This window comes from Callithrix jacchus, chromosome 15 (assembly GCF_049354715.1).
Source record: "Callithrix jacchus isolate 240 chromosome 15, calJac240_pri, whole genome shotgun sequence".
NCBI classification, from domain to species: domain Eukaryota; kingdom Metazoa; phylum Chordata; class Mammalia; order Primates; family Cebidae; genus Callithrix; species Callithrix jacchus.
The window spans coordinates 18662770-18675087 of record NC_133516.1 but is presented as its reverse complement, the minus strand read 5'-3'; the positions used below and the strand labels follow the sequence as shown (position 1 = coordinate 18675087).

Below are 12318 nucleotides of genomic sequence, written 5' to 3'. Positions count from 1 at the left end.
GATGCCGTCTGGTGAGGGCTGCGTTTTTGAAATGATGTCATGCTGCAGCTGCTAAAGACTCAGAGGTTTGTGGGATTCATGTGCACTCTTTCTGAGCAATACTGTTGAGTAGTCTTCAGCTCCTTATGTTAGTCTTAGCGTCCATGATGGTCAAAGCGTTCACCTTTGGCTAGGGCTTTAGGAGTCTGTGGTGGGAATGTGAACTGTGAGGGGTCTCCTCTACCCTTTCCCAACTTTAGGGAGCATCTCCAGACTCCCAGCTGATCCCTCACTTCCCTTTCCTTTCTTGATTTTGGTGTTTCCTGTCAGTTCTCTGTTGAATTCTAGTATTCTCCCTTAGATGATCTATTCAAATTGTGATCATCTACTTGCCATTTGGGCTCCACTCCATGGAGTAAGTGCATACGATGAATCTAGTCAATCATTTTGAAGACACCTTTCTAAAACTTTAAAGTCTGTAACATTTCACCTGGACTTGCCATTTTAGTTATTATAAATGGAAGCCTTCCCCTCTCTCTCTCTCTCTCTCTCTCTCTCTCTGTGTGTGTGTGTGTGAAGTTATAGGCCAAAGGAAAAGTGTCTTTAAAATTAAATAAATCAGAATGGACAAATTGCCTTCCAATATATTATTTCAATTTATACTCTCACACGAAATGAAAAGACTGTCTGTACCTCAATAATCTCACCAGCACTGGCTATTATCATTAAAGTTTTGGCTAATCAGAAAGATATAATAATTAATCTCATTATTTCGATTCTCCTTTATTAGTGGAGAGTTTGAACACTTTGCATCTGTTGAACATTTGTACATTAATCATTTGTGAATTACCTATACCTTTTACCAATGGGAAAATATTCGCTTTCTCTTATTAAATTTTAAATATTGAGTACTGATTGAGGCTATTAAGCTTTTGTCATGAATTATAATGTTTAAAGTCCATGTATTTTTAATACCAATTTTTCTTTAGTCAATTTTTTAGTCTTATCTTTTAATACTTATGACCTTCACATTATGTTTTTATAATTAATTATTTTTATAACAGTTACCCAAACCCGATTATTTTTACTTTCCCTGTTTTGATCAATTTGACTTATATTTTAAGTTATAAATAAAAAATCACTTTCTCTGCCATGTGTTTCCAATCTCAGGCACACTAAATAATTTCTTTTTTCTGGGTCTTATAAAAACACATAAACACATACATTTAAGGACTTTTCATAGATAATTTTATACACATTTGCCTTTTCTGCTATGTTACCATCTTCTCAAGGATAGAGATCATGATCTGTGTCACAAAGGTCACAGGTGCAAAATTGTTATAGCTAGACCTACTGTATGTGCTTGAAATACATATTAACCTTGAATTATGTAAGATATAGGGCATTATGCTAAGGGCTGTTGACTAAGCCTTTCTAAACACAAATATGCTACCTAGATATTGGTCTTTTGATATGTAGAGCTGAAGCCTCCTGACATATATCTGGGATGATTCAATAATTATTTACAAAAAGGAATAGTTTTAAATAATTACTGCCAACTCCCTAGGGAAAAATCCAATATGGCTTAAAAGGGTTTCCTTTAAAGTTTACAAGGAATTAAAAAAAAATTGCAAAAGCAAGAGTTATGTAGTTAGCATCAGTCATTCTTGGAGAACTTTTAAGTGTTAATATTATTATATATCTTGTGAAGAAATGACAGGCATACTTACACAGTCTATGAATAATACAAAACAACATACTTTTTTTGCTTTTTTTTTTTTTTTTTTTTTTTTGCGATGGAGTTTTGCTCTTGTTGCCCAGGCTGAGTGTAATGACACAATCTTGGCCTACTGCAACCATCGCCTCCCAGGCTCAAGTGATTCTCCTGCCTCAGCCTCCTGAGTAGCTGGGATTACAGGCCCCTGCCATCACACCCAGCTAATTTTTTGTATTTTTAGTACAGATGATGTTTCACCAGGTTGGCCAAGCTGGTCTTGAATTCCTGACCTCAGGTGATTCATCTGCCTCGGCCTCCCAAAGTGCTGGGATTACGGGCCTGAGGCAACAGGCCTGGGCTAATGTAACAGAACAACAGAATCAAGAGCCTAGAAATTCCTTGAAAACAGACTAAAATGTCTAATTTCTTGGAGAGGCTCCATTCACATTTATTTGCTAACCCAATGGAGTTCATTTTCCAATGATACTAAAATAATTCTGATTAAGAAGGTGCACATTCTCTGCAATTCAAATTTCCTTTGCCAACAATCAGAGCAAAACATGGTGATTCCATTTCGTGACTAGTTATTTATATTTAGGTTGTATTAAAAAAATCAGTGAAACTGGGATAACTTTCTCAAGTTCAAGATTTCTGTCCCTAAGAATCTGACATGTTTTCTCATGTCCATAAGTTCATATTTCTTATATAGTGAGAGAATGTTGGCTAAGATTCCAACTTAATGAAATATTATATTCAAGAGTAAAGTAGTTTATATGCAGACTTTGAAATTAATTTAGCTATTAACCTATACATGGAAAAGAGAAAAGAAAATATGCTACCAAATAATGGGAAAAAAAGGGCGTCACACCAGTTGTAGCAGTCAGGAAAGACTAAGAATATAAAAGGAGGCTACTCCCTACTTTCCAAACCAGAACACTAGTTATTAACATTATGGGTAAGTTTATAATTTTTCCATTCTTGTTATCCAGCTCATTTTTGTGGCCTTCACACATGGACATACATGAGGATATGAAAATGTTGGAATAGTCGTAAGGCAAAAGAAGACCCAGGATTTCTATGTGATTAGGAATATCTCAGGTGATGTTTTTTTTTTGTTTTGTTTTTTGATTTTTGCACAGACAGAGCAGCCACAGATATGCGAGTTTATTCAGTTAAATTCATTCTCACTCTACCTTTATGTTCCTTTCAATACAGATACCTCCATGTGCCCTATTTTATTTACCTCACTGGCAAAACCTCATTTGTTTTCATTTTGTTTTTTAGCTCTTTCTGAGTCTCCAACTATGGGGACCAACCCCCTATATACCTTCAAGCACTGGGCATAACAAGTACAGCCCTGTCCTACTTTAGAGACAAATAAACAACTATAAAAACATGTAATAAGTAATTATTAGGCATTAAGGGACAAATAAGAATTGGCCAGAGAGGAAAAAAAAAAAAGTGAATGGTATCCTCCAGGAGAAAATTTCCTAGAATACAAGGAAGCAAGAAACAACATGAAACATTAAGAAACTACATGCCGAAAATGGGTGTGGTGACTCATGCCTGTAATCCTAGCACTTTGGGAAGCTGAGGTGAGTGGATCACCTGAGGTTAGGAGTTTAAGACCAGCCTAGCCAACATATGTCCATAGTTTGAGACCAGCCTAGCCAACCCCGTCTCTACTAAAAATACAAAAATTAGCTGGGCGTTGTAGCGCATACCTGTAATCCCAGCCACTCAGGAGGCTGAGGCAGGAGAATCACTTGAACCCAAGAGGTGGAGGTTGCAGTGAACCAAGATTGTGCCACTACACTCCAGCCTGGGTGACAGAGGGAGACCGTGTCTCAACAAACAAACAAACAACTACATGTTTCAGTGTATAAGAGAAAATTGTTCAGTTTTAGATGTCTTTAACTTTTTGCCAACTTTTATGAGTCCCAGACTCAGAATAGAAAATCCCTGGAGAGAATACAATAACAGGTTTTCTTAGGCAGGTTCTATCCATCAACTTAATAAATGATATTTTTATGAAAATTGGGAATATCCTAAGTTTTAAGTATCTGTAAAATCAGAATTTACAGATATTTATGTTGAATTATGATATATTCCAAGGCCTTGAATGACCAGCCCCTTGAAATTAGTTGATAGTTTAATTTCACTAGCTCAAGGATTGAGAACTATATCTCTATTGGAATGAAAGGGGCCAATGAAAGAATGTATATTTCCCTTATCAAATTAGTGCTAAAGCATCCATGTATTTGCAGAGTTATAACTTTGTTTTTCTTTCCTCTTGTCTTTCTCCACTTTACCTTCTCCCAATATTAAGCAGTACATTCCATATCAAAAAAAGACGTAGCAAAATTTCCAATAAAACGTCTCAAACAAGACAAGTCATTTTAAAATAATTCCCCTAATCTTGTCAATAGATATGCTATGATACCCGACTCTCTAGCTTCCCCTCATTATTTTTCCAGAAATCCTTGATAGAAAAGACAGCAGGACTTGTATGGTAAATAAATGATAATAAAAGAAAATCTACCAGAATTATGAAACTCCACAAACACAGGAATTCTCACCTAAACATCTCAGAAAGGCGTCTTAATATCATTAACCCATTAAACTCCTTAGTTTACCTGGGAAGTATGTAGCACCTATGATCTTACCACTTTATAAATAAGAAACTGGGGCCTAAAATTATGAGTGACTCAGTGGTACAGCCAAGAAAAGACTGTTTTGTGTATTAGCTTTTTTTTTCTTTCCTCTTAATCTATTACCAGTTATTTAAACCTGCATATGCACATAGAATGTATCTCTTCCTCCTGAATTCAAGAAGGACAGAGAGGTAGTTTGTCATAGTAGGAAGTGCTCTGGATAGGACTCAGATCTGAAATCTGATTCTTGGCTGGGCACAGTGGCTCACGCCTATAATCCCAGCACATTGGGAGGCTGAGATGGGCAGATCACATGACACCAGGAGGAGTTTGAGACCAGCTTGGCCAACATGGCAAAACCCTGTCTCTACTAAAAATATAAAAATTAGCCAGTTGTGGTGGTGCATGTCTGTAATCCAAGCTACTTGGGAGACTGAGGCAGGAAAATCTCTTGAATCAGGGAACCAGAGGTTGCAATGAGCCAAGATCATGCCACTGCATTCCAGCCTGGGTGACAGAGTGAGACACTGTCAAGTAAATAAATATATATATACATAAATAAAATAAATTTCTGATTCTTTCTCTGTCCCTACCAGCTAGAAAACCTTGGGCTGGTACTATCTGTTCTAAATTGGGGTTGACATGAGGAATAACGAAGATAAAAGATGTAAAGAATCGCCCTCCCCACACCAATGGAAACATATATATATATATATTATAGACATTTGAGGCAGAACCAAAATCCATAAACCACTCCTAATCTCCTCTCAGCTACCCATGTTGACACTCTCTTCCCAAAGGCCTTGCCCATTCAAAGCCACCTGCCTTTTTACAGGCTATTGAAAAGTCAGATTTCACAGAGCTATAGATAGCACAGCCCAAAGACTAAGGAGAAAGCCCATGCCACTCACCCACATGGGGTCACTCAGGTCGGAGTCCTGCATGCGGATACAGTCCATGCTAATCTCAATCTTGTTTGTTGCACCATCCTCTGATGGTTCATCCACAAAGTTCAAGTCAATGGGCTGAACTGAACATATAGGCCTAACACATAGGAAAGAAAAAAGTGTGTTAGGCATGAAAAGGGACTAAAACATACTCATGCTGTGGTTAACAACAAGCACTTTCTGCTTAAAGTCAGCAAGGCTCAAGGCTCTTCACTTGCTTGGAGTTAGAAACCCTAGGTTTGAGTCCTGGCTCAACCATTTATCCAATGTGTAATTTCAAGCAGTTCAAATTCAACCTGCATTAGTTAAATGGGATCGTGACCTCTGCCCCGCTTAGATAATTACTGGGTAGACTGCAGGAAATAATGGACGTATCTGAGATAGAGTACTTTATACTCTATTCTTAAGAGTCTCCAGTGTGCTCATATACTTTCTTCAGCTTCTTAACTGATTCACTTACCCAAACCTGCTTGTAATAAAGAAATAATACTTTTTACAGCAAGGTATAAATGAACAACAAAATTTAGTTGGACTAAAACATACTCATGCTGTTGTTAACAACAAGCACTTTCATCTTTAAACTACTCCCTGAGAAGTTTTATCTTCTCAGGGAGTACCTGCATTATAAAGTAGGTGAGTCTTCAACCGAACGGATTTGAAGTATCAAAGCAACACTGGGGAAGTGATTTTGGTGCAGGAGGCTTGAGGCCCTCTAAAATTACATCACTTTGGATTACTAAGGATCTTTTGGTGTTAGAAACTGAAAACAGTCACCACTGAATTTAACAAAGAGATGGCATTGGAGTCATTAACTTTTCCTAAATAACTTCTATTGGTTCTAGAAAAAAACATGTCCTAGTAAGCAGCATTTTGACCATCCACATTTACGTATTTACTTATTTAGCTCAAACACAACATTTTTTGCTTGTTTTATACTTACTGTTCCAGGAAATCCCAGATATGCTGGAAAACCTCGGGACTGAGGAATTCATTTGTCTGCGTGCTCTGGGACATGGTGGATCGGTAGTAACTTTCTTTCCAAGAGAAATGAGCTGGGGTTTCTACGTAACTTAAAAGGACAAAAATGAAACTAGTGTTATACTTTCTGTATTTCATGATACTGAATATTTAAATTAAAGCATACTCTATCATGAAAACATCAAGTGAATCTATAAAATCATGCAGGTATATATGTGGCACATGTTACAAGTTGCATAACTGACATTTATTTCTTCGGGCAGTGTCATGAATCCAATTTTGCCATAAAATCAGGCAGACATCCAAAGCTAGACAATTACATCTTTTATCAAAGCTCTCCTTTCCTAATAATATTATTATGCTCTATACCTCTACTATCCAACATCCATATTCTGTAGATTTCAAAAAGAAAGTATCTCCTCATTAAACTTGACAGCAAGTCTGACCTATTATTAGACCCATTTTATAAGAGTCTCAACTGATTATCTGCCCATTTTGGGAAGATAAGAAATAGAACCAGGAAACAGGTAAGAAATAGAACCAGGAAACAGAAACTAGCTCAGAAAATTTAAATTTTATCTTCAGATTAATCATCTCTTTCATAACTACAATCTTAGCATCATACTCAAGGACAATAAACTCAAACCTGTGCACCTAATTTTTTTTAAATGTTTTAATCCCCAGTTACTTGCCTTGATGTGTGGGTGGTTCTTAAAGTGTAGAATCGCATGTTAGACTTAATAATAAGCAAACATCTGAACATTTCGCAAGTGAATCCTGTTTCTGCTTGCATTTTTTGAGCTGCACACTCAAGTCTGTTTTACTTTTTTTTAAACCTTCCTCTTTATATATTTGGAGGAAAACATCATTAGCTTTCTGAGAAGGTGCACTCTCCAAATCTAAATATTATCTGGACAGATCATCTTAATATGGGATTTGTTGTGATAATCAGTAGACTAATTTTATCCCAGGATAAAATTAGCTAAGTTCTTAATTATTACTGCTCCTGCTAATATATACATCCTGTTAATATGCATAATAATTATCCTGTGAATATAACCTGTTTACATATATAAAATATAGATATCATTTATATATAAATATTTTAAATAATATATATCTCTCTCAAAATATTTTGAATGAATTTTAAATTGAGGTAATTGTAGATTCATGTGCTTGTAAGGAATAATACAGAGAGATCCCATATCTCCTTTACATAGTTCCCTCAATAGCAACATATTGTAAAATGACCATATAATATCCAAACTGGGTTAGTGACATTGATAAAATCCACTGATCTGGCTCATCAATCTTCAGTTATGCTTATCTGAATGTGAGTATAAATGTATGTATTTTATTTTATACAATTTTATCACGTGTGGAATACTGTATTTATCACCCCAGTTAGTATTAAAGGATTTGAAACATGAGATGGGTACAGCCAGACTTTGCTTTGTATTGGTACATCCGAAAGTTGTGTGATGGAAGAATTTATAGCATGTCAGTTTGTGGGTAAAGTGGTTATTTAGAATGTTCTTGCCTCAGTTCAGGTGAGACAACAAAAGGACAAAAATCAATGGGAACAGAGAAGATAGGGACAAAGTCAATGATCAGTAAAAAGACTAAATAAGATATTGGTTGTGTTACGAATGAAGGGAGAACGAAGAGTCAAAGATGACTTCAAGCGTTTAGCCTGCTCGAACTGAGTGGGGCATGATTCTACTAACTCTACCAATGAGTACAGTTAGAAGATCTGGCTTGAAGAAAGAGAGATGATAAATTGCGTTTTTGCATGTTGAGTTCTAAGTACCCAGGGATATGTAAAAAATGAAACCAACTTAAATGAGCCTTAAACTCTAGGGAGAAAAATAGACCAAAAATTTAGAAACAAATCTTCCTCAGAGGGCAAAAAATGAATCTGTGCGAGTAGATGCAATGACCTATGCAGAATAGGTACAATGAGGAAAGGTAAGCGGGGCTCCATTTAGAAAACCAGGGAACTAACAGACTCTGAGAAGTTTATGGGATTTTAGAAGCCAAGGTAAAAAATTAATAATCGATAGTACTGTAAGGCCATGGGATCTAGGAAAACAAGACCTGAAAAAAATACCTACTAGGCTTAACATAAGGAGGTCATTGGCCAACCTTGATATTAGAACCTTCTGTAGATTAATGATACCCTCAAACGATTTTAGTGTTTTGAGGAGTAAATAGGGGTGTGTAAAGGAAATGTTTTTTGGATACAATTAGATTAGAAGAACCTGAGTTCTGCCTAAAGAGGTAAAGGAGAAAGGAAGGAGCTAGTGGGGAGAGAGAAAATTTCAAGTTATTGGAGAGAAAGGGAATGGCATTGTAAGAAATCCTGAAAGAGGCAGGTAGGAAGAGGTCAAAGCATAGGTAGAAAGGATGGTCTTGAACTAAAGCGCCTTAAACTCTCACTCTAGGATGAAGTAGATGACAAAATTAAGTACAGATATAAATGTTTTCATAGAAGATAAACAGAAGTCAAGACTGATGACTTCAATGTTCTTGATGAAGCAGGAGGGAGACAAGGCCATCTGCTGAAAATTGAGGGGGCCAGACATTAAGTGACCATTTGGGAAATAAAGGTGAGGGTTTAGAAATATGGATGAGGTTAGAAAACATGGATTTGTCATGGCCCCAACCCGCACAGTTACGTGATTCTCTCCAGCTTATACCAACCACTAGGGAAGGGGGGAAAATAGATGAAAACACTACTACTGTCACTTCACCGGAAAGGTTACATCAGAGGATTAAGAGAATTGTGAAGACCGGCTTTGGACTCAGATTGAAGAGGGCAGGAAGAGAAGTTAGGACAAGGAAGGGAATGGAGAAATAAGAACACTATGCCTCTATGAGGTCAAAACATTGGAAAGCAAGAAAGAAAGTTGAATTGGAAGAAATGGAAGAGTGGGATATCAAAATTGATGAAGCACCTATAATGAGAAGACCATCTGATAATCCAGTGTCTTTAAATTCACTTCTTTCTTGAAATTGTGGCTGACTTGGTTTGTTCACTGCCAAATAGTGAGTAGAGAAGAAGTAAACGTTAATGAATTTAATGTTGCAGTGAAATTTGTAAAGAATACTCTCATGATGACACTTTTGAATATGTTTGATTTACATTAAAATTTGTCCAGATAAAACTGAAGTACAAGAAAATAGAAAAAATAAAATAAATGCCATTCCTAACAAATGCCAAAAATAGAAGTGAACAAATGTACGAATGACTCAAAACCCAAAATGCAGATGAGCTCCTATATGAGTGGTCAATACGTGGACCATAAGTATATTCCCAGTATCCAAAGATCTAAACGGGATGCCCAATAGCTCAAAAACCAGAGGAGTATTAGAAGGTAAACATCACCACCTAACTAGGCTCTCAGCAGTAATGATATTAGCATGTGAGAGTCAAAGTATGAGTATTTAAGTTGGCAGAAATTTAGATCTAGTTTCCAAAGAGATTGAAAGGTAATGTGACCAACATCTTCAATAATAAAGACCAAGGGAGACTAAAAAAGAAAGAGTTACTTAGAAGGAAGACATTATCTATAAAGCAGAAGAGAGAAAAGCAGAATTGGTTCCATACTCATCATCTATTTCTATTATTCCCTTATGTCCACATATTAAGTTCTGGTTCCTGTCCGTACTGATTTTGTTATTTCTTTGTTTCACTTTATCTCTAGTTTCTGACTCCTAAAAGTCATTTCCCTGTACTTCTTTCTTTTTTTTTTTTTTTTTTTTTTTTGAGATGGAGTTTTGCTCTTGCTACCCAGGCTGGAGTGCAATGGCGCGATCTCGGCTCACCGCAACCTCTGCCTCCTGGGTTCAGGCAATTCTCCTGCCTCAGCCTCCTGAGTAGCTGGGATTACAGGCACACGCCACCATGCCCAGCTAATTTTTTGTATTTTTAGTAGAGACGTGGTTTCACCATGTTGACCAGGATGGTCTCGAGTTCTTGACCTCGTGATCCACCCGCTTTGGCCTCCCAAAGTGCTGGGATTACAGGCGTGAGCCACCGCACCTAGCCATTTCCCTGTATTTCTAATGTCACCACAATCAGCTGTGAAAACTTGGACAAGCCTTCAGAGTGCTCAAACTTCAGCTTCCTTGTACGTGACAGCTGGCGACAAGAATCTCCACGCCATTGCCTTTCACATGCCTACCCAACCCTCAATGTTCTCTTCCTTACATAGGACTTCCTAGCTCCTGATTTAAGTATAATTTTTCTCCTTTGAACTTGGTTCTTTTAGTTCATCTCATCAATGCCATGTGATCCTACTTTGCTTGTACAACAATTAATCTGCTGCAGAGGTAATTTGTGGGTGAAACACATCTCTCTCTATTCTGTATTTCTTATGATTTTATAGCTCCTTAAGGACAGAGCGGAAGAATTGCAAGTTTTGGAGTGGGGCTGACCTGGGTTCAATCTCAGTTCTACTAATGACATGCTGTGAGGCCATGACCAAGTTACTCAATGTCTTTGAACCTGTTTCTCCAACTCTACTTCCCTCAGAGGGTGGTTGAGAAGCTTACTTTAAATGTGCTACGTAATTTTTATACGGTGCCTGGTAGTCAATGCATTCTATCACATAAAGTGTTATATCAGTTGCATCCAGGAAATACTTGCTGAATTAAACTGACTAGATAGTGTGTTTGAATGATGTGTTTAAGCTTTTAAAGTGTCAAACAAAAATAAAGTAATGATATCAAACTTATTCCTCATTCAAGCTTCTTCCAACTGTGACCTTGGGTCAAAACAATACCCTCATCATCACTCATTTTCTTCAAGATTACCTTTGTTTTCTATGGCTACATTAAATGAGGCCGGGCGTAGTGGCTCAAGCCTGTAATCCCAGCACTTTGGGAGGCCAAGGCGGGTGGATCATGAGGTCAAGAGATCGAGACCATCCTGGTCAACGTGGTGAAACCCCGTCTCTACTAAAAATACAAAAAATTAGCTGGGCGTGGTGGCGCATGCCTATAATCCTGACTACTCAGGAGGCTGAGGCAGGAGAATTGCCTGAACCCAGGAGGCAGAGGTTGCAGTGAGCTGAGATATGGCCATTGCACTCCAGCCTGGGTAACAAGAGCGAACCTCCGTCTCAAAAAAAAAAAAAAAAAAAAATGAGGCAACTTTACCCCTCTCAGGGCCTCAAGCTTCAAGGGGGCTTTATTATAAAAGACAAGGGTGATGGAGGGGAGTTGGAATTGATCAGCCATTTTCAACTTGTGTTTCAGGAAACCCTCAGTTTCCTGGGGACTCAGTGTATTCACCACGGGTAAAGAGACAGCCGGTGTCATTTGGGCTTGATGCACACCTCCTTAACATCATGAAGCTCAGCTTTTTCTTGTTTAAGGTATATTATTAGGATTCTGAACAATAGTACATTTAAAGAAATTGTCTGTTTCTTAAAAACAAAAACAACGAAAAATTAATGGTCCATGTTGGGGATCTTCATGGCCTTTCCTTTTCATGCTCAGTATTAATTTCCACTCTGTGGATAAATATGTGAAACGTTATGGAGAGAAAAGGAAGAAAGAGATTATCTGGTGTCATAGGGCAGGAAGAGTGAAGAAAATCCTACGTCTTCCACGTCTTTACCTTTGGGTGACACTCTATCAACTTACTCATGGAGCAATTACTCTGTTCAAAGGTTTTTGTCAGGATAGTCACACCTAAAGATAGAAAGCCCAAAGTCAGGTTTTTTTCCTTTTACAGATTAACTATCTCACACTCTGCATTAGCTCAGGGAAAAAGAACTTTACAGAAGTGACTTGAAAACATCAAGAAGCATCTGCCAATGCTCGGCATTCCCTCTTCCTTTGCCTGTTCCTCCCTGAATGTTGTCACTAAATTATTCTCTGTCAGTGTGCCTGAAAATCTCCAAATCTCTAAAATTTCAGATTCCAAATGACCTTAGCTGCATAGATGGGTTTTAGAAATAATAGACCTCAGAGGCCATCTAGCTTAGTTTTTCTAATTTACCAGAGAGAAAAACTGAAATCTAAGAAGACTGGT

The 12318-nt window shown here is 37.5% G+C and overlaps 1 protein-coding gene across 9 annotated transcripts in view; it reads right to left on the bottom strand.

Annotated features, from left to right (window-relative positions):
- Positions 1-12318, bottom strand: part of TP63 (tumor protein p63) — a 263157-nt gene that overhangs the window by 153390 nt on the left and 97449 nt on the right. For 7 of the 9 annotated variants that reach the window (XM_008981384.5, XM_008981386.5, XM_078350507.1 and 4 more), the window contains 2 exons: positions 6238-6366; positions 5262-5394 (listed from right to left, as the gene is read on the bottom strand). In XM_008981384.5, the coding sequence (XP_008979632.1) occupies positions 5262-5394; positions 6238-6366 (262 nt within the window). Of the gene's footprint in view, positions 1-5261; positions 5395-6237; positions 6367-11901; positions 11976-12318 lie in introns of all 9 variants that reach the window. The other 2 variants (XM_035274740.3, XM_078350510.1) reach the window with 1 other exon arrangement.